Genomic DNA, 27,772 nt, shown 5'->3' on the forward strand with positions numbered 1-27,772 from the left:
TATCCACGTGTGTTTAAATATGTGCAGAATTTGGGCAGGTAGATGGGTAGGAAAGGGTTAGAAGGGTATGGAGCAAATGGGTGCAGGTGGGACGAGTGTAGGCAAGTGTTTCCATGTTGTATATTACTCTGACTCTTGAGAGTCTGCTCTCTAGTCGGCTTGGACTTTCCTTGCAGTTGAACTAGGATCTAACTCTGTTGAAACTCATCCAGCTGGTGTGCAACAGCCAACTCATGTTAAACGAAAACACGCTCTGACGTTTATTACTCCAGATAGCGTAAAAAGGGAAAAGAAACAGAGTTCAGAATGTTATTACAGCTCCAGAGAAAGTGCAGTTAAAGTGATGCAACAAGGTAGATTGGGTAAATAGGATACACACAAAATGCTGGAGTAACTCAGCGGGACAGGCAGCATCTCTGGAGAAAAGGAATGGGTGACGTTTTGGGCCGAGACCCTTCTACAGACTGATAAAACCGGAATATGTCCTAGGCTTATGAAAGGTTCATTCATAGAACATAGAACATTACAGCACAGGAACAGGCCCTTCAGCCCACAATGTATGTGCTGAACACGATGCTAAAACCAACCTTTACCTGCCTGCATATAATCCATATTCCACCATTACTTGCGTATCCATATGCAAAGGTGTTCAGAGAAACGATCGCCCAGTCTGCGTTTGGTCTCACCGATGTATAGGAGTCCACATCTTGAACAGCAGCTACAGTAGATGGGGTTGGAGGAGGTGCAAGTGAACCTCTGCCTCACCTGAAAGGACTGCCAGGGTCCCCGAACAGAGTTGAGGAAGGAGGTATAGGGACAGGTGTTGCATCTCCTGCGGTTGCAGGGCAAGGTACCTGGGGAGGGGGTGGTTTGGATAAGAAGGGATGAGTTAACCAGGGAGTTGCAGAGAGAACAGTCTCTGTGGAAGGTGGAAAGCGCTAGAGATGGGAAGATGTGACTCGTGGTGGGATCCTGTTGGATTCTCGTTGGATTTGGTTGGATACAGAGTGGGAGGTGGTGGCTTTCTTGAGTTTGGTTAAATCAGGATTGCAGAGTTTTTTGGGTAAAGAAATCATTAATAACACCTGCACATGGACTCTGAGGTGTGTGGTTGCATAGAGGGGCAATAGGTGGCGTTTTGAGTCTGAATCCTTCTTCAGACCCAAAGCGTCACCTATTCCTTTTCTCCAGACATGCCGCCTGTCCCACTCCAGCATTTTGAGTCTATCTTCAGTATAAACCAACGTCTGCAGTTCCTTCCCACACTCAATTTTTCTGAAATGGATTGTGAATCTTTGGCATCCTTTACCCAAGGACCCGTGACTGTTTGTCAGCAAGTTTATTTCGAGGAAGGATTTTTGGACACTAAAAGAATTGAGGGAGATTGAGATCAGATGGAGCCAAATCAGCTTTTGACTGACTGAGCAGGCTGGAGGGGTGATGGGCGTTAGAGTTGACTGTGTGGCCTCGTCTGCTCCCATTTCCATGGCCGTTATCGATGTTCCGGTGGTTGTGCTGTGTACCATTCTAGCCTTGAATATAGTATTCGATAACCTACTGGAAAAAACTGGATCTTGACAAAATCTGTAGGAGAACAAAGAGCACATTTGTTTTGTTAAACCATTACTCTTTGCCATTGTAGAGTTATACTTTTATTGGTCATTTGAAATTTCAAACATCGAACAATACAACACAGGAACAGGCCCTTCAGCCCACAACCATCTGAACCTTTTGAATTTTGTGGTCGGCAGGGCAGTACTCTGCATATCGCCAACTTGGACAATTTAACATTTTTATCAAGCCAATTAAACAAACCAATTAACCTACACACCTGTACGTCTTTGGAGTGTGAGAGGAAACCGAAGATCTCGGAGAAAACCCACGCAGATCACGGGGAGAACGTACAAACTCCATACAGACAGCACCCGTAGTCGGGATCTAACCCGGGTCTTTCAAGTCAAGTCACATTTATTTATATAGCACATTTAAAAAACAACTCTCGTTGGCCAAAGTGCTTTACATTTGTTATAAGAATATCACAACAAAACAAACTACATACAAATATACATGTAGCCCTCACTCAGTGGACGCGAGGAAAGGCTTGGGAGTGTAGATAAGTCTTTAGTCTTGACTTAAAAGAGTCGATGGAGGGGGCAGTTCTGATGGGAAAGGGGATGCAGTTCCACAGTCTAGGAGCTGCAACCGCAAAGGCACGGTCGCCCCTGAGCTTATGCCTAGACCGTGGGATATTCAGCAACCACAAGTCGGCCGATCTGAGGGGCCTGGAGGTGGAGTGGTGGGTGAGAAGACTTTTTATGTAGGTGGGGGCAAGCCCATTGAGGGCTTTGTAGACATGGACGAGGATCTTGAAGTTTATATGGAACTGCACAGGGAGCCAGTGGAGAGAGGGCAGGATCGGGGTGTTGTGGTCCCTTTTTCGGGTGCCCGTCAGGAGTCTTGCTGCGGCGTTTTGGGCCAGTTGCAGGCGGGACAGGGAAGATTGGCTGATGCCAGTGTAAAGGGAGTTGCAGTAATCTAGGCGGGAGGAGATAAATGTGTGGATGATCTTTTCCAGGTCATCAAACTGGAGGAATTGTTTTATTTTAGCTATCGTCCGATGCTGTTCTGACTGTCTACCCATTCTATGACTCTCAGAATATTATAAACTTTCAGCGTCTCTGGCGCTGCATTTTGCTGTAAGGCGGCAACTCTAGCGCTGCGCCACCGTGACTGCCCACAATGTCTCTGCCGACCATGATGGCGAGTTAAACTAACCTGAGAAGGGACCGAAACATCACCCATCCATGTTCTCCAGGAATGCTGCCTGACTTGCTAATTACTGCAGCAGTTTGAGTCTTTAAAACAAATGAATCCCTCTGCCTGCATCTGTTCAATCCCCTTCCATTCCCTGAACATCCAAGTGCCTATCTAAAAGCCTCTTAACACCATTGTCGCATGTGTGCCCCAACCACCCCTGGCACCCACCACCCTCTGTGGAGGGGAAAAACCTGCCCTGCTCATCTCCACTAAACCTTCCTCCTCTAACCTCTAAAACGATGCCCAGTAGTATTTGACATTCCCGCCTGGGGAAAAGGTTCTGACTGTCTACCCATTCTATGACTCTCATAATATTGTAAACTTCCAGCGTCTCCCCTCGACTCCCTCAGCTCCCCCACCACTGACCTTTCTAAAGCTAATGTCAAATGGAATGATTTCAGACAATTGTTTAATAATCTGCCATTAGGGTTTCTCGGTCTAAACTGAGAAGGCCCTGGTTCTGTGTGTGTGTGTGCATGCGTGTGTGTGCATATGATTCATTAAAGGTCAAGCAACATAAAAAACGTACGCAAGGCTGTCTTTGCGTTTCATTTTTACTTACGCTCTTCTGCAATAACCTCTAAATAATTAATCTAATTCCTTTGCTTCCGAGTTCTGGTCTTGCGGGCGTTTGAAGGATGACGGCAGTATTCAGGGCACTAATTCCGTGCTCATCACATCAGTCGCTCCTGTTTTGTTCAACAGAGCTATTGTGTGACGTTTAGGAGCTGTGCTCTGATGCTGAATGTTCCTTTGCGTTTAGTGACTTGCCTTTTCTTGCATTTGATTAAAAAGCTGTTTTAATCCACTGATCGGGTCATTTGTTAATTCAGGGTGACGGTTGGTTGCATATTCCAGCTGTGCTTCGAGACCAGACGATGTAAATGGGTTGCCAAAATAAGTAGACTGATCTGGCAATCAAACTGCTACACGGTCTATTGCCTGTGGTCTGTTCCACCGGTCTAGAAGTTGCAGTGAAATATAAAATCGCTTCATATTTTTCCGTCTGGACTGGTCTCCAAATAGTATTTGATCCATCCTTCTATGTTGCAGCTAGTTTGACGGCTCGGGATTGTAGGTGTTATTCGGTGAAGATTGACAGGGAAGCATGCTGGATTTGCAGTCTGTTGGAAATCTGTGCGTCTCAATTTGCTGTGGGTTCAGCACATTCAGCTCTCCTCGATCCATATAGAAATGTGATCGTGTTAACAATTGTTAGGTAATGAGCTAAATTTTGCTCTTGCACCTTAATGATGGACACTGCAGCAGAACAAATGCTGTAAGTCGAATCAGGGCTGACTGCTTATTGTTTCTGATGTGGCGTGGAGCGGTTATGCGGAGGGGGGGGGGGATGTACTCGATAAGAAACCTGACGTCCCTCACTTTGTCTGTTATGGTTTAGTTTAGGAATACAATGTGTGGAAACTGGCCCTTCAGCCCACAATGTACGTCAGTTCTATCCTACACTCCACGGATAATTTAGAGAGGCCAATTAAACTACAAACCCACACCTCTTTGGAATGTGGGAGGAAACCGGAGCACCCGGAGAAAATTCCTGCAGTCACAAGGAGAGTGTACAAGCTCCGTACAGACAACAACCGTAGTCGGGATCGAACCTAGACAGGGCGATGTGAGACATCAGCTCTACTGCTGTGCTGCCCTTTAAAGGAATGGCATTTTGTTTTTAAAAGGACTGGGTCAGATTTGGTGACACTAGGAACTGCAGATGCTGGAGCTTCGAGTAAAACACAAAGTGTTGGAGGAACTCAGTGGGTCAGGCATCTTTTGGGAGCGAATGGTCAGGTAACGTTTTGGTCAGGGCCGTTTTTCAGACTGTTTGTACAAGGGGGGAGAAAGCTGGAAAAGAGCTGGTACACTCTGGATCTAAAATACAGTTTTTAACAAATCCAGAATCAACAAATTTACCCCCTGGGTAGGTGAAATTTACCCCCGGTTGGGAAGCCTTGGTTTACAGTGTCTATGCTGAACATGATATCAAGCTAAACTAATCTCACCTGCTTGCACATAATCCAGACCTCTCCATTCCCTGCATGTGCCAAGCCAAAATTATTTTCAACACCACTCTTGTATCTGCTTTTACCACGTTCCAGGTACCCATAGTGTGTGTTAACAAAGAAAACTTGCCCTGCACATTTCCTTTAAACTTTTGCCCATCGCAGCTTAAAAGCGATGCACTCTAATCTTTGACTTTCCCACCCTAGTAACACGGGTTCTGACCATCGACCCTATGCATGCCTCTCATAATTATGTCTCCACTTAGCCTCCGACGCTCCAAAAAAGGATGATCCAAGTCTAGCCTCCCCTTATAGCCAACCTAGGTAGCATCTGGTAAAACGCTTCTGCACCCTCTCCAAAGCCTCCGCATCCTTTCTGTAATTGGGCGGCCAGAACTATGTGCAATACTCCAAATAGTTTAGTCCTGTACTCATACTAAAAAGTAGGTATTTTCCACAATATTTTTAGAACCTTTCCAGAACCCGATTTAACAGTCAGTTAAATATCTGCAACGTGATCATAAGTGATGGGAGAAGAATTAAGCCATTCAGCCCATCAAGTCTACCCCGTCATTCAATCGAGGCTGATTTACCTCTCCCTCATAACCCCATATTATGATTTTAATGGTGCTTCAACAAGTGAGATTGCATCAGTTGGATCTAATGAGTACCACTTGAACTGGATTAATGTTAAAATTCAATTGAAGATATTCGATTAACTGGTTTAATTTGCCTTCCTTTCAACCTATTTAACTGAATGAATGTTTTTTTGATTCTGGGCAAAAATGTAATGCTCAAATAAATATAATTGGGTACTTGCAGCATCAAACTTGGGGGACAATGAACCACTTCCTGGGTTGGTTTCAATAAAGTAAGTGGATGATGTAGATGTGAGGAATTTGTGTTCCCTTTATTTCTGTTAATGTACAAACCAAAACTGCCGGAGGAATTAAGTGGGTCAAGCAGCATCGTGTAGGCCATATGATTAGCATTATCCCAATCGGGTACCTAAACAGCCACGCAAACAGCCCGTCCAAGTGAGGCAGAGATTCTCATGCACCTCCACCAACCTAAGCCTGGGCCTCCTCCATTAAGTTGCTGCGAGCCCACACATAAACTACAGGAGCAGCATATTTTATTCCACATGGGTAGTTTACAGCCCAATAGTTTGAACATTGAACCCTCTGATTTTAGGTAACTAATAATCTACAAACAACCCTCCCCCTCCCACTTCCCTGCGCCCCACCTGGATTTGGATCCATTTCTCCCCTTTCCTCTACATTTCTTCCTCAAGGTTAATCAATTCCTACCTCTTCTATCCTTATCTCACAGTTTTTATTTTGTTTTTAATCTCTGGCCTTTATCCATTCATCTACCAATCTAAAAGTTCCCTCACCTGTATCCACCTATCATGCCAGTGTTATTCCAGCCCCCACCTTTCTTACAGCCCCCCCCCCCCCCCCCCCCCCCCCCCCCCCCCCCCCCCCCCATCACAATCTGTCTGAAGAAGAGCCCCGACCCAAATCGGTCCATATTCTTCAGAGATGCTGCCTGACCCACTGAGTTGCTCCAACACTGTCTTTTTTTTGTAAACCAGCATCTGTTAATTTGATCTCGGTCTTCTATTCAACATGGATAGTCTGTACCCAGTGATATGAAAGTTTAAATTTTCCAAGTTCGGGTAACTTGCATTCCCGTGTGTCTTTCCCCTATTGTGTTAGTCCACTGAGTCTCCCCTTTTAGTTCACCTTCTCTCCTCACGCACCCCTACTGCCTAAGACCAAGTATCTATTTCTGAATTTATAAAACATGCCTGCCGAAAATATTGAATGAATAAGTTTATTGGCCAAGTATGTACACATACAAGGAATTTACCTTGGTGCTCCGCTCGCAAGTAACATCACAACATACAGGAAACAATTAAGAATAAAACATTAAAACCTTAAGAATAAAACATTACAGTTTAAACAAATGGAAATTTCTGGAAATCTAAAGTTTAAAAAATGCTTCAAGGCACTGAATGTCAGGCAGCATCTGAGGATCAATATTATTGTCTCAGGTCACAGACCCCGGCGAAGGTTTTCTGTAATTTCTGGTTTCCAGACAGCCGCGTCTTTTTTTAATCTTTTCCCTCTATTCCCTGTATTTTGGGGAGAAGGCAGAAAGTGAAACTGGGAAATTAATCAGTAGGAAGCCTTTTGATTTGCTTTTCCCTGTAAGATTGACATTGCTGGGTAAGTTGCTGCCCACCCTCAGCTTACCTTATCGAAGTCCTTGTGTTCTTCGCGCACTGCCATCGAGCTGACAGGAGATCGTTGCCCTCTGTGATCCTGAATACCGATTGTGACTTTGGGATGCATTTCAAGAATTCAGCATGGGTCGCGCTCGTATGCACCTCGTAAATCCTGCGCTGATATCAATCCGGTTTAGCCCTGTGACTTGGCATTTAATCAATCTGAGGCTGCTTGTAAAATGGCAAAACTAAAATATCTCATCCTGCAACAGTGTTCTTGATCTTCTCACGGAATGGTTGCAACTCATCAGCCCAGCTCGGTGCAAGAATATTTCAGCTTGTCCCACCTCATTGCCGTGAACCCATTGCCCTGCAATTTGTTTTTCCTTTTCAGTGCAGAGCCTGTTCCACTTTGAGCACACGATGGGAACGGCCTTCACTGTTCACCTTGCCGCCACATTCATACAGTAGGATTGCACAGTGGCGCAGAGGTACAGTTGCGTCTTTACAGCGCCAGAGATCTGGGTTCGATCCAGACTGCGGGTGCTTTCTGTACGGAATTTTTACGTATCCCCCCCCCCCCCCACCCATGACCCGAGTGGATTTTCTCCACTTTCTTCCCCGTTCAAAAAAATGTACAGATTTGTAGGTTAATTGACTTGGTAAAATTATGAATTGTCCCTAGTGTGTGTGTGTGTGTGTGTGCTTGTATGTAGGATAGTGTTAGTGTGCGGGGATCGCTGGTCGGTGCGGACTCGGTGGGTCGAAGGGCCTGTTGCCGCGCCGTACCTCTAAACTAGCCTAAGTAGGTGGGACGAGTGTAGACGGGACATGTTGGTCAGTGTGGGGAAGTTGGGCTGAAGGGCATGATTCAATGCTGTATGACTCTAAATCAGATTCCAGATTCCAATTGCTTGCCGCGTAATCAAAAAATGTTTTACCCCTCCCCACCACTCTCGCCCCCCACCACCACTCTCACCCCTTGGGTCTTCTGCCTTTCCTCAGCAATGGGAAATATTTCTGCCTACACTGTCCGGCCCTACTTGATCTTAAATACCTCTGACAGATCTCCTTTTAGCTAAGTGTTTAAGAAGGAACTGCAGGTGCTGGAAAATCGAAGGTAGACAAAAATGCTGGAGAAACTCAGCGGGTGCAGCAACATTTATGGCGCGAAGGAAATAGGCAACATTTCGGGCCGAAACGCTGCCTACTTCCTTCACTCCATAGATGCTGCTGCACCCACTGAGTTTCTCCAGCATTTTTGTCTACCTTCTCCTTTTAGCTATCTCTGTTCTCTGGAGAGCATTGGAAAGTCAAGGACCAGAGGGCATAAGTTTAAGGAGCGAGGGGCGAACTTTAAGATGTGCGGGGCAAGTTTGTTAAACAGAGTGGTGGATGCCGGGAATGCGCTGGCTGGGATAGTGGTGTAGGTGGATTCAATAGTGACTATTAAGAAGCTTTTAGATCGGCACGTGGATGTGCATGGAGTGGAGGGATATGGATCACGTGCAGGCAGAGGAGATTAATTCAACTTGGCAGCGTGTCCAGTGCGGATACTGTGGTCAGAAGGATTTGTTCCTGTGTTGTACTGTTCTCTGGTTCTCCGCACGGACTGCCTGTGTAAGTGTATCCTTGGCACAATCCGAGGAAACCCCCTCACACCTTCTCTCCTTCCTCTCCCTGCCTGGTGATTGGCCTCTTTCACCCCCATTAAGACATTGCTGCAGGGGCAGAGCTGAGCATGCATTTAATTAAAAAAACATTATCTGAAACTTTTTTTTTCAAAGAAAATCTAACTGACTAAATCACGGTTCACACCAATAAAGTGGGTGGTGATGAATGCCAAGTGGTCTAAGAAGCACATGTACCATGTCTGTCGGAGTGAGTGCAGATTGTTGTTTAGTTGTCAGTGTTGAACAAACCCTTCATTGGTAACAGGATCTTGAACAGCTCTCTCGTTAACAGGTTCTTGAGTGGACCTCTCGTGTGCTAGGTGTGCATTCCCGATCTTCCAATCTACTCATTGCGGCCCTTGCACATTTCCGTACCTGCACTTTCTCTGCAGCTGTTACACTGTGTTCTGCACTATTTATTTTTTCTTGTACACAGCCGGATGTACTTATACCCACTCTCCGACCTTCATTGCTTTTCCATCTCATTACATTTCAGGGATTATTCCAGGCATGCAGTTACATGGATCCCACCAGACATACTGGTACGATATATGATTTGCCCGGATAACATGAATTTTGTGATATACCTCGGTGTAGGTGGCAATAATAGACCAATACATTACAAAGTATTTGCGAGGATGTTTCGTTTAGTTTAGAGATACAGCGCGGAAATAGGCCCTTTGGCCCACCGGTCCATGCCGACCAGCGATCCCCGCACATTAACACTATCCTACACCCACTAGAGACAATTTTTACATTTACCAAGCCAATTAACCTACAAACCTGTGCACCATTGGTGTGTGGGAGGAAACCGAAGATCTCGGAGAGAACCATGCAGACCGCGGGGAGAATGTCGAAACTCCGTACGGACAGCACCAGTAGTCGGGATCGAACCCGGATCTCCGGCGCTGCATTCGATGTAACAGCAACTCTACTGCTGCGCCACCGTGACCTCCCTAAATGTTGTCAGGACTCTAGGGTATGGGGGAGGTTGTTCAAGCTAGGGCTTTATTCCTTGGAGCACAGGAAGATGAGGGGTGATCTTATAGAAGATTATAAGGTTATGAAGGGAATAGATAGGGTAAAAGTACAGTCTTTTGCCCAGAGTAGGTGAATCAAGAACCAGAGGACATGGGTTTAAGGTGAGAGGGGGGAGATTTAATAGGAATTGAATAGGACTTTTTACACAGGGCATAGTGGGTGGAAGGATTGCACTGCCAGAGCAGGAATTTAAGGCAGGTACTATCACAACATTTAAAAGATGTTTGGACAGGCACATGGATAGGAAAGGTTTAGAGGGGTATGGGACGAATATGGAGAGGTGGGGTTAGTGTAGGTGGGGCATCTTGGTCGGCATGGACAAATTGGGCTGACGGGCCTGTTTCTGTGCTGTATGACTTTGTGACCAATACTTTAGACCTTTCATTGGTGTAGAAGGCATCACATCGTGCAATAGAACCATTCAACATTTATTTCATGAAGAAGTATCCTATTGAGGAAAGGGTTAGTCTGAATCTTCCCCTTGATTACTTGTCAAAGTGTATAAAATACTAGTGAAGAATAACATAAAGAAAATGCAGGTGCTGATAATGTGAAATAAAAGCAAAATATAATGGTCAATAGTATTGAAGGAAAGAGAAACAGTTAAAGGCCTGTCCCACTTGGCTGTCATTTACCCCTCATTTACACGTCATATGTAAAATAGGTCGACGTGTTGTGACGCATGTATAGCGCGGGACGGGTGCATGGAGAGGTGTGGAGTTGCGTGCGGTATCGCGCGGTTCTCCAGGATTTCGTGCTGAACGAAATGCTCGCGAGCCATCTGCGTGACGTATCGCGTACGCACACTGATGCATTGGCGTCGCATGCTGTGTCCCGATGTCTCATGTGTATCGTGTGGTGACGCATGGCTACGTCACCGTGCGTAACCATGCGTTGCCGCGTGCCGCAGGGTATTCTAATGATGTCACGCGCACTAGACGTGTGATGTCGCGTCGACCTATTTTACATATGACTCGAAAATGAGGTGCAAATGATGGCCAAGTGGGACAGGCCCTTTAATGTTTCATGTGGTTCTTCAATTCCAATGAAGAGAGCCAGAGCTGAAAGGTTTCCACAGATGCTGCCTGACCTGCCGAGTGTTTCCAGCACTTTTATTTGTTTTCAATTGTGTTTTATTTTCCTAACGGTTGATTCCGTTTACTTTGCCATTGGTTGCTCTATGAATGGATATGTGCATTTCAGCTGACGGGTATGCCATGTTGTACGGGGTAGATTCCTGACCAGAGGGCATTGTGTATTCTGATAATACTTGTGTCTGAACTCTTTGCGTGAAATCCGCTGGTTTGTCATAAGGATGAGAAAGTACCACTCCCTTCCCCAGTCGGGTTTGTTCCAATTCCAGTCCAACAACATAGTGCTCCCGATAGAATTCACATTCTGTTAATGTTGCAAATCTGAAATTTAAAAAAAAAAATCAAGAAAACCATTGTATTAAGTTATGAGGAGTTTAGGCGGGTCAGCTTCTTTCCTGTAGGTGAGGTCAAAAGCCAAAGGCCTACATTTCAGATAATTGGTGGTAGAATCAGACGGGAGATGAGGATCTTTTAACCCCCCCCCCCACCCAGAGGATGGTGGGGGGGCTGGAACTCGCTGCTCCAAAGACACTGGTTTCTCTACGTCAAGCCTTCCAACACCCTGACCGTTTAACTGTCTCGCCCACCACTCCAGCGTAGTGGGGAACAGGTCATTGAGTCCAGCGTTGTATAGCATGGGAACTCGCCCTTTGGCCCACACCCATCCATGCCAAATTGCCTAACTGATCCAGTCCCGTTTGCCTGGGCTTCACCCATGTCCTTCCACACCCATCCTATGCATGTACCTGTCTTTTGTCATTGCACCCACCTCTACCATTTTCTCTGACAGTTCATTCCACATACCCACACATCCTGTCGATGGTCGTCGTACTAGTTTCTCTGTCGTCCTGGTGAGATTCATTGTCTGTATAACTCGTTATCATCCAGCCCACAGCCAACAACGGACCATTGTGGGCTCCACCTACCCTTGATCATCATTACTTTTTTTGCCTATCTTCCTTTCATTTGTTCTATACCTCTCTTTATCTCGCATTTCCCATTCCCCTGAACGAGGCAGGGTCTCGACCCGAAACGTCACCCTTCCTTTTCTCCAGAGATGCTGCCTGACCCGCTGAGTTACTCCAGTTTTATGTGTCTTGTCTTTGGGGATGTAAGCTGTTTGCATTTCATTCGTCACTGCAAAAGAGGGAATGAATGTAGTAGACTGCCTGTCTTCTGAAATAATTTCCATGACATGTCCTTGCTCATTAGTCACATGCTCTCTGGAGAGGGACAGAAGTCTGGAAGATAGATAGCTGATGGCAATTGAGATAATTACAGATAGAGAACCTCTGTCTTTTGACACCTGTTCTTCTTGCCCAATCACAGAATTCTTCTGTGAACATTGTCTCCTGTTGTCAGTTCTAACAAATCTGAACATTATGAAAGTGGGACATTATGTTTGCAGGCATATTATTTTCTGTCACAATCCCAAACTTCTTTGAATATAGATACAAAATGCTGTAGTAACTTGTTAGGGCGGCACGGTAGCGCAACGGTGGAGTAATGCCCCTGTCCCACTTAGGAAACCTGAACAGAAACCTCTGGAGACTTCGCGCCCCACGCAAGGTTTCCGTGCAGTTCCCGGAGGTTGCAGGTGGTTGCCGGAGGTTGCAGGTAGTGGAAGCAGGTAGGGAGACTGATTAAAAACCTCCGGGAACCGCACGGAAACCTTGGGTGGGGCGCAAAGTCTCCAGAGGTTTACATTCAGGTTTCCTAAGTGGCGCCGCGGTGGAGTTACTGCCTTGCAGCACCAGAGACCCGGGTTCGATCCTGACTACGGGTGCTGTCTGTATGGCGTTTGTATGTTCTCCCCATGACCTGCATGGGTTTTCTCCGAGATCTTTGGTTTCCTCCCACACTCCAAAGACGTACAGGTTTGTAGGTTAATTGGCTTGGTAAATGTAAACATTGTCCCTAGTGTGTGTAGGATAGTGTTAATATGTGGGATCACTGGTTGGCAGCATCTCTGGAGAGAAGGAATGGGTGATGTTCATAACAAGAGGATTTCAGTATGGTAGAGAGGTTCTTCCACAGTTGTATAGGCCTCTGGTAAGACCACACCTGGAGTATTGTGTACAGTTTTGGTCTCCTAATTTGAGGAAGGACATCCTTGTGATTGAAGCAGTGCAGCGTAGGTTCATGAGATTGATCCCTGGGATGGCGGGACTGTTATATGAGGAAAGATTGAAAAGACTAGGCTTGTATACACTGGAGTTTAGAAGGATGAGGGGGGGATCTTATAGATTTCAGTATGGTAGAGAGGTTCTTCCACAGTTGTATAGGCCTCTGGTAAGACCACACCTGGAGTATTGTGTACAGTTTTGGTCTCCTAATTTGAGGAAGGACATCCTTGTGATTGAAGCAGTGCAGCGTAGGTTCATGAGATTGATCCCTGGGATGGCGGGATGTTATATGAGGGAAAGATGAAAAGACTAGGCTTGGATAGAAGGAATGGCTTTTACACTTCTTTCAGCTTGAGTTTGGGCTCAATGGATGAAAGGCTTATTGAGGGGAAAACATGTTCCCTTGTTCTTGGGGTTGAAGGATGAGGGCAGTCCTGCATTTGATTTGACTAGATTTAAGGCAATTGGAACAATGTCAATGGGGAGATTCCCCCCCCTGGTCGAAACGCAGACTCAACTGAATATTAATTGATTGCTTGCAGGCACAGCCATCAAATCAGCCATGCTCACAATGAATTAATTTCGAAGGGCTGAATGGCCTCCCCCTGCACCTATTTTCTATGTTTTGGGTCGAGACCCTTCTTCAGACTCAAACTGCTTTGGCTTATTTTGACTGCTTTGCAATGGCAATAGGTTGAAGTTCTTGCTTCCTGCATTAATTTTGACAGATTTTTCTTTTAATTGTGTATGGAATTCACACTCCTCAGTATAAAGATCTTATTTGTGTTGTTGGACCAACAAAATTGAATAATTTAACGAATAGCTGTATTGTCAAAACTCCTTCCATCTTACACAGTAATGCTCTTAGCATCAATATTGTAAGCTTATAAATTTGCAATGAATGTATCTTGGAGTTGATAATTAAGATAACTAGACACATTACCATCCAATCAATAAGGTGCATTAGAAACCTCTGTGCATAAAGTAAAGACTCATCAATCGCAGCTTTACTTATTTGCTGGTCCATTAAATACATAACTGTAAATTATTTTCACAAACACTGCAATATTAAATTTGCATTTCTCCCCTGTGGTTTTGGGAACCAAACATTTTCTGTTCTCGAGGCTCTCGAGTTTAAAAGAGATCTGTATTTCAAATGGCATATTTCTCTGGCAGAACCTGTCAAGATGTGCTCTTTAAAATGTGATCCCTGTCGCAATAGGAAATCGAGCACCCAATTTTGCCCATGGCAAGCTCCTTCAGGAACAAAGTGGCAATGAACCAGATAATGAATTGATTAAAGAACAAATATTGATCAGGACAAGTGGAGTCGGAAAGTTGGGAGGTCACGGTGCAATGGTGAGGCTGTTTTTAGAGTGTTGTGTTCAGTTCTGGGTACTGTCATAGGAAAGATGTTGTAAGCTGCGAAGGGTGCAAAGAAGATTTACAAGGATGTTGCCAGGACTCGAAGGCCTGAACTATAGGGAGAGGTTGAGCAGGCTAGGATACTATTCCTTGGAGCGTAAGAGAATGAGGGATGATCATATAGAGATGCATATAATCATGAGAGATGTCGGAGGCTATGGTGAGAAGGCAGGAGAATGGGGTAGGAGGGAGAGATAGATCAGTCATAATTGAATGGTGGAGTAGACTGGATGGGCCAAATGACCTAATTCTACTCGTATTCCTTATGAGAGGAATAGATCGGGTAGACGCCCAGTCTTTTGCCCAGCGCAGGGGAATCGAGAATCAGAGAACAAAGGTTTTGGGCGAAGAATGAAAGATTTAATATGAACCTGAGGGGTAACTTTTTCACACAAAGGGTGGTGGGTGTATGGATCGAGCTACTGTAGGTGAGACTATTGGAACATTTAAGAAACATTTAGACGGGTACATGGATAGGACAGGTTTAGAGGGATATAGCCAAAAGTAGGCAGATGCAGATGCTACATCTTGGTTGGTGTGGGCAAGTTGGGCCGAAGGGCTTGGTTCCACACTAACCCTTGAGAACTCTTGTCAAAATAAGGGAATTTATTTTGTAATGTCTGCCTGAAGCAGCCTTGGTTTGCTGTCTTATACACAGGATGACGTCCTCTGTACAACATTCCTGCCTAATATTTCTTGACTTGTGTCTGGAGTGAGATTTGAACACTCAACCCTCTGATTCAAGGCAGTGTGCTGCCCATGAAGCCACAGTGGGCCTCTGCACTGATCTCTGTGTCTCCTGTTTACTCTTCTCGTTGTCCGAGGCCTCTGATAGACAACTCCAATGCCCCAAACTTTGTTTGGTAAGAAGATATGACTCAGATTTATAACTATAGAATAACAGGAAAAGTAATACAGCTGGCATTTTGTCAATGTTAATCTAATCCCAAATGTATTAACACTGGCTGTTGTATTTCACGAATGAAGGATAGTTTGTTTTGTATGAGAGCTTACTTTCTGAATTTGATAATGTAGAATAGACTGAGATAGTATGGCGTTAACAAAATGCTGCTCTCCCTGAAGTGAAAAACGCAATGCTGCAATCCATTATTGGAGAAAAGCCACAGCCAGCAGTGTTAAATGATCCTGTGTCATGCAGGGGAAGGAACATCTATTTTTGAATACTATGAAGCAAAAGCTGTGCTAATGTCGGCAGCTGTTTTGCGGTCTGTCAGAAGTCGAACGTGTTTGCATTCTCGAGATACTGCAGATTTCTCCGTTACATTGACCAACTCATGATGTTTTTGTTTAAATTTATTGTACAGAGGTTTCTATGTTTCTATGTCATCAGCTGTGAAGGACCAGGGTCGACAATTTGGAAGTGCAAGACTTCAACCATATTATGATCAATCTTTCTTGCTTTTCCTATTGTAGTGGTCTGTGGGGCAAAGTTTACTACAGGCATGGACTCTCCCCGTGCCCTGGACATTGTGCACTAGAGCTCCCTCTACACTTCGGAGTAAGAAAGTGCAGTAGGCCCTCCCGAATCTTCCTGAGGTTAGACCATAGGTTGTTTTTGACTTAGTTCAGTCTGTGGGTTGTCATATGTCCATTGCATTCAAACTCTAGAGCTACTCCAACCAGGTCTATTCCTGTTCTCTCTTGGAGCCGCAAGGAACTGCTGATGCTGGTTTACCAAAAGGACTCCTAGTGTTGGTGCCATGGTGTGACCTGACCCAAGATTTCCCTTTTATTTCCTTGCCAAAGCCCAATGATTGATAGTAACAGCTAGAGTAAAACTCTGATAATCCAGCATCTGCTTGAATTAGAAATCCTGATGATGTGGAGGTATGTCCTATTCTCATTTGGCCCATATCCCATTAAACCTTTTCCTATTCATGTACCTATCCAAATGTATTTTATCTACTTCCTCTGGCAGCTCGTTCCATATTCGCACTGCCCCAAGTGTGGAAATAGTTGCCCCTCGGGCTCCTATTAAATCTTTCCCCTCTCACCTAAAACCCATGTCCTCTGGTTGTTGGTAGAGTTCCCCTTCTCCGCGTACATTCACCCTATCTGTTCCCCTCATGATTTTGTACACCTCAATGAGATCACCCCTCAGCCTCTATGGAACCAAGTGGATTTTGAACCATTTAAGCTGGGTTGCTGTGCCTTTGGATTTACGTAAATGCTTGACCCAATTAAGGTAGCAGGAAGCCTCCAATAACGCTACTTTCAATTTTTTTTTTCTCCCCAGCAAAATCTAATGCCTGGTTGCAATAGTGGGATTAGATCTTTTGTCCTTAAATCTCTGGGTTTCAAACATTAGCTGCTGGGCTTTCTCCCCAACGACTGTTCAAAGTTGGTTTAGTGGCAATCCTGAATGATTAGTGTCTGAGCTTGCAATTCCCTGGGCCTTGCCGACTGAAGCTGCAACATCATAGAATCAGGGAACCCTTACAGCAGGAACATTGACTGGTTGACCTTTGATTCTATGTCAGATCCTTGGAGGGCAATCTTGTTGTTCCCATTGTCCTTTGAATTATTCTCTCAAGTATCCATCCAAATTCCTTTCAGGGCACTGCCTGATTCTGTTCCTCAGGCAGTGCAGGCCATGTATTCCAGCCTATTACCAGTGAGATTTTTTAAAGTATTCGCATTGTCCTTGTAAATGTTGCTCAACATTTCAAAGCTGTGCCCCTGAAATGCAGCCATTTGCTGATGAGAGCATCTTGCCTATTTATCCTATCTCAATCCCTCATAATCCTGTACACCTCTGTCAAAAGTCAGTAGCAAAGAATCAATCACTCATATATGGGTAAAGTGGGTGTAAAGCATGCATAAACCTGACCACAGGATATAACCCCGATTCCTACTTTCCTCAACTATCAAATTGCAGTAAATCCAGTTCCCCTAATTCTTGTCCACTCTTCCAAGAGAGATGTTGTCTTCTTATTCAATAGGGACTTCATAACATTTTATGCAATTTAATTAAATCTCTCCTTAGCCTTGTAAAAACAAAGAACTGCCGATGCTGGTTTATACCAAAGATAGATACAAAGTGCTGGGGCTCAATAGACAATAGTTGATGGAGTAGGCCATTCACTGTGATCATGGCTGATCATCCACAATTAGTACCCGGTTCCTGCCTTCTCACCATATCCCTTGACTCCGCTATCTTTAAGAGCTCTATCTTTTTCTCTCTTGAAAGCATCTAGAGAATTGGCCTCCACCACCTTCTAAGGCAGAGAATTCCATAGATTCACGAAACTCAGGGTGAAAAAATGTTTCCTCGTCTCCGTTCGAAATGGCTTACCCTTTATTCTTAAACTCTGGCCCCTGGTTCTGGACTCCCCTAACATCGGGAACATGTTTCCTGCCTTTAGCGTGTCCAATCCCTTAATAATGTTACGTTTCAATAAGATTCCCTCTCATCCTTCTAAATTCCAGTGTATACAAGCCCCGTCGCTCCATTTTCTCAATATTAGACCGTCCCGCCATCCTGGGAATTAACCTCGTGAACCTACGCACATTTATGAAGATATGGCCTGGGATGAGAGAAAACAAATATTCAAAGAGCAGAAAAACCAACGTTTTTTTTCCCCACTATCCACAGGTGCTGCCTGACCCGTGGAGCATTTACAGTAGTTTCTGTTTTTCATTTCTGATGTCCAGTATCTGCAGCTTTTGCACAGCAAGATCTGTTTTGGTCGAATGTTGAGTAAAGTGCTAAACTTGTGCAACTACTTCCATTAATTCTGGTAATTTCCCTGTAAGTGGAGGATCACTGCAGAAAACCCATTAGCCCAGCACAACATTGAAATAATCGGGATTGAATGATAGAAGAAATAACCAAGTGTTTGCTGTTGGGTTAAGATCAACATTGTCTCTACATGTAAAAGAAAAGTCGCATCGTTCTGGTGTTACTCAGCGGGTCAAGCAGCAACTCTAGAGAACATGGGTTAGAGTTGGGACCCTTCTTTAGACTGGGGGCTTGCAGTCTGAAGAAGGATCCTGACCTGAAACATCACCTATTCATGTTCAGAGACGCTGCCTGCCCCGCTGAGTTACTCCAGCGCTTTTTTTTTGTAAACCTGCATTTGCAATTTGTTGTGTCTCCTTGTCATTACATGTAACCTTTCCCATGAGGAGATGTAGATCGAAGAGTTTTTTCAATGAACCAGAAGTTTTTTTTAATATCCAAAGACTGTGAGGTTTATATTAAATGTGGCTATCGAGGGGCTCCTAATCACCGCATTGCTTGTGGGAACTGTGGCCATACCTACAGTGGCTACACTTCAAATATTCTGCACTGGAGGGATTTTCCTTTCAATTTAATTGCTTCTTGAAAGTAAGATAGAAACAAGGCCTGTGATGTCCTTTGAGAGAAGTTGGGTGCAAATAACTCTCAAAATACAATTATTTTGTTTGTAGTTTGGACCAGGGAGAATTTGTAATGTAATCTAGGAGGCCGATATGTGTTCTATATTTCTCCTTAGTGCATAACACAAGAGGGAAGATATCCTCAATTCCTGTTTAAGCCGTGTAGACTATTGTAGAAAATAAACCAGTATGAGTTTTATTGAAAAACGCTGGTCTCTGTTGGAATGTTTCTAATGCATTAGCACGGAGATGGATAGAAGCACAAGGGATTACTTCCATTGACACGCCCATTGAAACTGTGTCTATTTTTGGACGTTGGCCTTTTAAGTTATGAATGTTGTGTGAGTGTTGGATTCCATTTCAGTATTTGGGATGAGGATGGAGCATCTTTCAGTTGATGGTGAACCGTTAGCCCAGATTTTCATGAATGAGCCATTCGAATGGAATTGCCTACAGAATGTAGGCGTGGTTTGTAACGGCATCGGTTCATGCACTGAGATAGCTTTTATTTTTTAAAGTGAGATTACAGTTTGAATGAATTTTTATTGCATTGGCACAATCCAATCATTTTTCACAGCTATTATAAAAATGGGAGATTGTTTAGATATTTGTGTCTTTGTGGGTTTAGATGTTAAGTTGACCATTTAACTGTACCTGATGATTTCAGAGAGCCACCACCATGTTTAGTTTAGAGATTCAGCGTAGAAACACTAGCTTTGGCCCACTTTGGTCAGACAGCATGGCAACGGGTTCTGCACCACTGTGCTGCCCCAGAGAGACGGCCCACTGTATGAGAATAAATTCCAATGCACTTCAGTTTTAATCCCCAATCTTGTCACTATGTCCCTGTCTGAGATTTCCCCCACCAGTGGCAGTTGCCAACTACCCAAAGGTGCCAGAAACACGGCGACTCTTGTGTACTGACTGGGTGAGGTCAGCTGTACGATTTTACAAAAACAAAGCATTTCACACTACATGTGACAAAATAAAATATCATTGAATCAATTTGCATCCTCCGATCCTTGTGTTTCTGTAAGATCACCACCCTTCATTCTTCTGATTGCCAAGGAACAGCGATCCAATTTCAGATTAGGACAGATGAACCTATTGAACCATTTTCAGATTGGTTGTCTATAATTCATAAAAGATTCTTAAAACCTTTAATGGCCTTTACTTTAGTATTAGATTTCAAAAACGATAGTGATATGATATCTCTTGTAGTTTGCTTTAAGGGCTGTGGCATAATGCATTAATGCTTCTGCTTCTGACTAAAACTTGTAACCTAGTGTTTTTTTATTTATTTTTAATCAATAATGAGGTGGGATTTTCTGTAAAACGTGCTTGAGCTGTCCCAAATTTTCTTCTGACATTTGCCCAGGTTGAATATGTATAGAAATAAGAAACTGCAGAAGTTGGTTACAAAAGAAGAGACAAAATGCTGGAGTAACCCAGCGGGTCAGGCAGCATCTCTGGAGAACGTGAATATGTGACATTTTGGGCCATGACCCTTCTTTAGACTCACACTTGTGTAACATAAATATCCCAATTCTGGTTGGAATGTAGATGGTCGGTGTGTTCTAGGTGGGCTGAAGAGCCCGTTGCCATGCTGTCTTTCAGTGATTCATAACACCGGGATGCAAACCATCAAGTCCTGAGATTCATTGAACCATTAGGGTGGCACGATGGCACAGCAGTAGAGTTGCTGCCTTACAGTGCATGGGACCCGGGTTCAATCCTGACCATGGGCGCTGTTTGTACGTTCTCCCCGTGAACTTCGTGGGTTTTCTCCGGGAGCTCTGGTTTCCTCCCACACTCCAAAAACACACAGGTTTGTAGGTTAATTGGCTTGGTAAAATTGTAAATTGTTGCCTAGTGCATGTGGGATAGTGTTGGTGTGCGGGGATCGCTGGTCAGCGCGGGCGCGGTGGTCCGAAGTGCTGGTTTACACGCTGTATCTCTAAACTAAACTATATTAATTTCTCCAATACTAGCCCAATAACTAATGCTAATTTCTTTGAGCTGCTCAATTCCCACTGAACCTATGGCTCTCTACTGGTACTGGCGGGTTTTACGTGGCTTCTTTTGTAAAGACAGAAGCACAATATTTATTCTGAATCAGTCTGCAGCTTTAATTTTATCCAATATTTTCCTCTTTGTATGTCTATAGACTCTTTTATAAGGTCATAAGTGATAGAAATAGAATTAGACCATTTGGCCCAACAAGTCTACTCCGCCATTCAATCATGGCTGATCTATCTCTCCCTCCTCACCCATTCTCCTGCCTTCTCCCCATAACCTCTGACATCTGTACTAATGAAGAATCTATCTATCTCTGCCTTAAATATATCCACTGACTTGGCCTCCACAGCCTTCTGTTACAAAGAATTCCACAGATTCACCACCCTCTGACTAATGTAATTCCTCCTCATCTCCTTCCTAAAAGAACGTCCTTTAATTCTGAGGCTGTGATCTCTGGTCCTAGACTCTCCCATTAGTGGAAACATCCTCTCTGCATCCACTCTATCCAAGCCTTTCACTATTCTGTACATTTCAATAGTGTCCCCCCTCATTATTCTAAACTCCAGTGAGTATCGGCCCAGTGCTGTTAAATGCTCATCATATGTTAACCTACTCATTCCTGGGACAGTGTGCTTTTATGTTTACACAAGGCATCTCTTGTATTAAAAATAACTGTATCAACTCCTTGTCTTCCCTCTGTTAAAGTTCCATTCCTTCGGGCAGTTTTTGTTTGGCAATGCAGCCTACTGTATTCCTTTGATGTGAACCTATCTTCAGTGTTCCTTGACAGTGAAGGGGCTTGTGCCTGCTTTACACATAACCAAAGCACTCCTCCTTCAGTCTGCTGCATCTGCCAGATACCTCGGGCTACGGACAGGCTGATGATGTGTAAGATTAGCACGGTGAGAACAGGCGCTCTCATCCCACCTGGCTGGATTATTGAAAGTAGGCTTTTGTCACAGGACATGTTGTCAAAGAAAGTGTCATCTCTTGCTTGAAGCAGATATTGAATCTCGCAGCTCATCAAGAAGTCGCTGTGTTCTTTTTGATCAGATTTTGATCTGAATTAGATGGTTGTGTCTCTGGGGAGTGCGGGCTAGGATTGAATGTGACGGCAGCTGCTGCTGTTTGTTCCCATTTATTTAATGAGTCACATTCCTGCTCAAACATCTTTTAGCTATGTCACAGTTTGATACGATGTCCAAGAGATTTACACATTGCGCAGCTATTTATAAAATGATCTCTCAAACATTTTAAAATGGACCGCACGGGAATCCAGTGGGAGGAGACAACATTTGTCTCTGCTGAATGTGAAGGACCACGTGGCGTTACTTTTGAGGATGGAGTAGAGAAGTTATCTTGCTCTCTCCACCACGATCCATCAATATTGTTAGTCTACTTGCTTCCCAGTGTTGTTCATGGGTTTTGGTTTGTATACATTTCCTCCTAAGTTTCCTCCAATTCATTGATAATTACATTCCTATACATGTAACTGGAAGGAAAGTGATTTACGATACCCTGATATTGTCTTTTTTTTTAAATTTTGAAAATTGCAAGTATGATGTAAAAATCACAATTAATTTGAAATGCGGTATATTCAAGGTGGAGGGGTAATGATCACTTGCAGGCAGAGGAGATTAATTTGTCTTGGTGCGGAAATTGTGGGTTGAAGAGCTTGTTCCTGTACTGCAATGTACGATATTCTAACTACAGTTAGAAAGGAGATGATGAGGAATTTCTTTAGTCAGAAGGTGGTGAATCTGTGGAATTCATTACCACAAGTGGCCATAGCCAGGTCGATGGTTATTTCAAAGGTGAAGATTGACAGATACTTGGTTAGTTTCGTTTCCAGTTTAGTTTCAAGATGCAGTGCAGAAACGGGCCCTTCAGCCCACCGAGTCCGCAGTGATCCCCGCACATTAACGCTATCCTACGCACACTAGGGACAATTTTACATTTACACCAAGCCAATTAACCAACAAACCTGGATGTCTTTGGAGTGTGGGAGGAAGCTGAAGATCTCGGAGAAAATATGCACAGGTCACGGGGGAACCTACAAACTCCGTACAGACAGCACCCGTAGTCAGGATCAAACCCGGGTCTCTTGCGCTGTGAGACAGCAACTCTATCGCTGCACCACCATACCGCCCCAAGTAAGGGGGTCAAGGGTTATGGGGAGAAGGCAGGGGAAAGAGGTTGAGAGGGAAAGATAGATCAGCTATGGTCAAGTAGGCTCTATGGGCCAAATGGTCTATCTCTGCTCTTATAACTTATGAACATGAATTTATATAATCTGACCACGTCATCGAGGCCTTTTAGCTCTCCAATGCTTAGAAATGAAAATCTAGCTTCTGTGTTACCATGGTATTTCATGCACTAAATTGTATGTCACAAGGACAAGAACTGAACATTAATGGTGATGAACACTAATATTTGAACTGGAGAAATAGAAATACAATAAATTGCCGAATGTGGTGTGAAACATTGAATTTCCCTTAACAAAACTCTGAAGTGTCACTGGGATGGTAACTTCCTATTGTATATAGGATTTTCATCTGCTTATCTGTAGTTAGGGACATTCATTCATCTTGATAGGACAGGAAAATTGCATCTTTCTCTCAGTAGCACAACAGTAATGTACTAAACGACACTTCTGTGAATCCTCAACTTGAAATTGAATCCCTCGTTCAATTTCACGTTTCTCGCTGAGAATTCATTAAAAAAAATAAATTCATTATGTGTCAATTCAATTCAATTCAACTTTAATGTCATCGCACAAATACAAATCAGTCCGAAGTAGTTGTGCATAAATAAATTTAAAAAAAAATAGAAAGAGAGAAGATACAGAATCATCAAAAAATACAGAATAATTAAACAATGGGGACGGAGGGACCGGAGAAATCTATCGGCGGGACTCCAAGTTCAGCAATGTGATTGTATTGTTGTAGAAGCTGTTCCTCATCCTACTGGTACGTGACCTGAGGCTCCTGTACCGCCTCCCTGATGGGAGGAGGGCAAACAGTCCATGGTTGGGGTGTGAGGGGTCTTTGATGATCTTCCCAGCCCGTCTCAGACACCGTTTTCGGTGGAGGGCATCCATGGCAGGGAGCGGGGCACCGATGATGTGCTGCGCGGTTTCCACCGGTGTCATTTTTGAATTGCTGATGAAGTTTCACTGTATGCGTGTATGGAGCGGTTTCGTCGGTTTTCTCATTCAATATTTGGGGGCCATTATTTTGTTTAAAGTCTTGCTTTCAAGAATTCCTCTTTACCCCTCAATTGACACATTTACACAATTGACACATTTATCTGTGGTCTCTTCTCCACCCTCCCTTTGCCTGCCTGGTGACATTGATTGTGAATACTAATCTAGCAGTTTGCAATGAATAGAGTTTTTGTATAGCTTGTTCCCAAGAAAATTAGATTTTCATTTGTGCTGTACTTGGGGGAATAGAATCTCAACTGTCCGCTCTTAATCGAGAGAAAGTTGTGATTAGGAAGTGTGCAGATATGGAGAACTGTACTGCTGACAACCACCCAGGATACCAATGGCATGTTTGATCAATGGTGAGATCTTCGGAACACCTCACTAACAATGCTCTGATATCTTTTGTCTTTCAGCTATTTTTAACCCGAAGAATCCAAAGGATTCACCAAAGACCTTCAGCTTCGATCACTCGTACTGGTCCCATACTTCGGTAAGAATTATTCGTTCACCAACCTGAACTCAATGTTTCCTTAGAACACCAATTGCATTTCCAAGATGCAGGACAGAACGCCACAGGAGATCCTTCTTCCCTGTGGCTATCAAACTGTACAGAGTTTCAGATTTTCTTGAGAGAGTTTCAGACTCTTGAGAGAGTTTCAGATTTTCAGTAAGCATTTTTCCTTCAGGAATTTCAAAAATATAGTAGTATAAGTTTTTTTTTTAGTAGATATAAGTTTATGTGACTGAAACCTAAAAATGCTGAAGGCTTATTTTACATTGTCTAATTAAAATATTGTATCAAGCGATTGCTTGTCAATTTCAATGGCCATCTATGGTGAAACTGACAGACTGTGTTCTTCGGAGACAATGGTCTCTGATTACTGCAAGGAGGTTACATGGAAAAAAAAAATTCTCTTGACTTTCTATTCCCCGCAAGACAGCTTTTTTTCTGCTTGTCAATTTCCACGGTGACTTGAGTGGTTATCTCGGTCCCGATTGAAATTGTGCTATTCCCAATTCAGCCCACAAGCAAGCCCTTCAGCCCACATTGACCGTTTGTTTTATAACATGACTTTCCATAATGTGAGCTTTCTGAGATGTGTGGATGTTGCATCACAGCAGAACATGTTAGAGCAGGGGTTGCAAAAAATGTTACAGGTAGTACAGCAGTTTCAAAAGATTCGATGATATTTAACAATTGACTATAATGGCCAAACAATTGCAAAACAAACTCTATTGCCTAAAGTGATTTTAATACAAGTACTGTTCTTGATTGATCAGTCGCTTTATATCCAATTAGCGTTACGGGGGCATGCACTATGGTAGTGCTACATTTATTAAGAGAGTTGAGAGATGTGCAGAAAAGGATAGTTGAGGTATTGGTTAGTGAAAAAGAAAAAATGGGCAAACATAACATGTAGTTTCTGGACAAATGGGAGACCCATTCTAACATAGGAGGCAGGTTCTCTGGATGCTTTCAAGAGAGAGCTAGATAGGGCTCTTAAAAATAGCGGAGTCAGGAGATATGGGGAGAAGGCAGGAACGGGGTACTGATTGGGGAAGATCAGCCATGATCACATTGAATGGCGGTGCTGGCTCGAAGGGCTGAATGGCCTACTCCTGCACCTATTGTCATCCAATGATGTAGAGGGAACAAATATTACTGCCGACTCAGAATCCACATCCCTGCTGCAGACCATTTGACCCCGATGCCAATCGGTTTAAGCTATCACAAGCTATGTTTGGAATAAGTCATGGCCCGGTCATTTGTATTTAGATCAAGGATTAGCAACCAGGCAGAGTAACATTGGGAATAATAAATGTTTGTATACATTCCCTTGGCCCACGTGGGAAGTCAACTTTTTAAAGATACAAGAAGAGAACTGGGGGTACAATTCTCACTAAATGGCAGAGAAAAAAAGAGAGACAAAATGTGTAGAAAAGGACTGCAGATGCTGATTTACACGGAAAATAGGCATGAAATGCTAGGGGCAGGCAGCATCTCTGGAGAGAAGGAATGGATGATGTTTCCTACTTCCATTCCTCTTCTGCAGAGATGCCGCCAGTCGTGCTGAGTTACTCTGGCATTTTGGGTCTTGTGAAAAGCTACTCCTTTAGATTCAGGCTTTGGACAAGCTTGCAAATAATTGATAATCAACAGCAGTCACGAACATGCCCCAGAATAAAACGAAAGGAGAGTTGGCGGATCTCCAGAAATTATTTTCACAGCCATTGAAAATTCTCATGAATCTGGTGCAATCCCAAAAGACGGTGCTGCATTGGCCATTGTGTGGGTGTCTGTCGCTGCATGTTCTAAAACTCTGCTTCTCTGGTTCACACTTTTCTGACGTTTCCATGCTAAAGTAAAATGTTCCAGAATATTGAAATTAGCACGATCTTCGAGGAGTGGAGATTTTCGGCACCCGTTCACTTTGCCTCTCCATTTCACCCCTCATTTTCTTTCTCCAAAAGATTGCAAAAAAATAATTTAAATTGGGCTCAGAGACAGGTGGGATAGGTTTAGATGGATATGAGCAAACGTGGGCAGGTGGGACCAGTGTCGATGGGGCATGTTGGTCGTCATGGGCAAGTTGGGCTGAAGGGCCCGTTTCCTGACTCCATGACTTTGATATTGGAGCACAAAACCTGGAGGTGCTGGAAATACAAAAAAAATACTTTGCTTTCTGGTTCTGATGACCTGAATCAACAACTCTGTTCCTCTCTCCGAGTGCAGAGTGCTCCCAGAATTCTGTTTGTCTTAGTGATTTTATTAGGTTTCAGTGAATGGGGAGATAGAGCATAGAACAGTCTAGCAAAGGAACAGGCCCTTTGGCCCACAATAGCTGTGCCCAACATGATGTCAAGTTCAACTAATCTCCTCTGAACATGATCCATATCCTTCTATTCCATACATATCCAAAATCATCTTCAATGCCATTATCAATTCGGCCTCCAACAGCACCCCTGGCATTTGCCACTGTGTGTGTGTGTGTAAAAAAAACAAAAAAAACAAGACCGACATGTCGCCTCTCACCTTAAAGCTGTGCCTCAACTTTGCCCCTCTCACCTTAAAGCTATGCCAACTAGTCTTTGATATTAGTGCCCTGGGGAAAAAGGTTGTGACTGTCTACCCTATCTATACCATGACCTTTATCAGTCCTGGCAGCATGTTCCAAGCACCCAACGCTCTCTGTGATTAAACAAAACTTGCCCAGCACATCTCCTTTCATCTGCTGCCGTGCACTTCAAGAGCTTGTGCTCAGTAAGCCCCATTGTACACAGAATCAAATATAATCGCAGACAATTGATTTCTTCCCCTTTATTTTCAGCCTGAAGATCCATCCTTTGCGTCACAGAGTCAAGTCTACAATGACATTGGCAAAGAAATGCTGCAGCATTCCTTCGAGGGTTACAATGTGTGCATTTTTGCATACGGGCAGACCGGGGCCGGGAAATCCTATACGATGATGGGAAAACAGGATAAAGACCATCAAGGAATAATCCCACAGGTAACGTTTGCTCAAAGCCTGTTGAAAGTTTGTTTTAAAATGGATTCTTCTGTGATCTTTTGCCACTTTTTTTTTTTTTTTTTTAAGTCGTTTGTTTCAGGGGGTCGGGCTGCACAGGTCTGACTTGCAGCAGCAGAGACCCGGGTTCGATACTGATCTCTGTTATCGTCTGTGTGCAGTTTGCATGGTCTCTGTGTGACTGCCTGTGTTTCCTCCCACGTTCCAAAAA

The 27,772-nt window shown here is 43.8% G+C and overlaps 1 protein-coding gene across 15 annotated transcripts in view; it reads left to right on the forward strand.

The window, feature by feature from the left end:
* kif1b (kinesin family member 1B) overlaps window positions 1-27,772 on the forward strand; it is a 240,949-nt gene that overhangs the window by 53,864 nt on the left and 159,313 nt on the right. For all 15 annotated transcript variants that reach the window (XM_055659646.1, XM_055659650.1, XM_055659647.1 and 12 more), the window contains exons 3-4: window positions 24,448-24,524; window positions 27,364-27,543. In XM_055659646.1, the coding sequence (XP_055515621.1) occupies window positions 24,448-24,524; window positions 27,364-27,543 (257 nt within the window). The remainder of the gene's footprint in view (window positions 1-24,447; window positions 24,525-27,363; window positions 27,544-27,772) is intronic.

This window comes from Leucoraja erinacea, chromosome 30, assembly GCF_028641065.1.
Source record: "Leucoraja erinacea ecotype New England chromosome 30, Leri_hhj_1, whole genome shotgun sequence".
NCBI lineage: Eukaryota > Metazoa > Chordata > Chondrichthyes > Rajiformes > Rajidae > Leucoraja > Leucoraja erinaceus.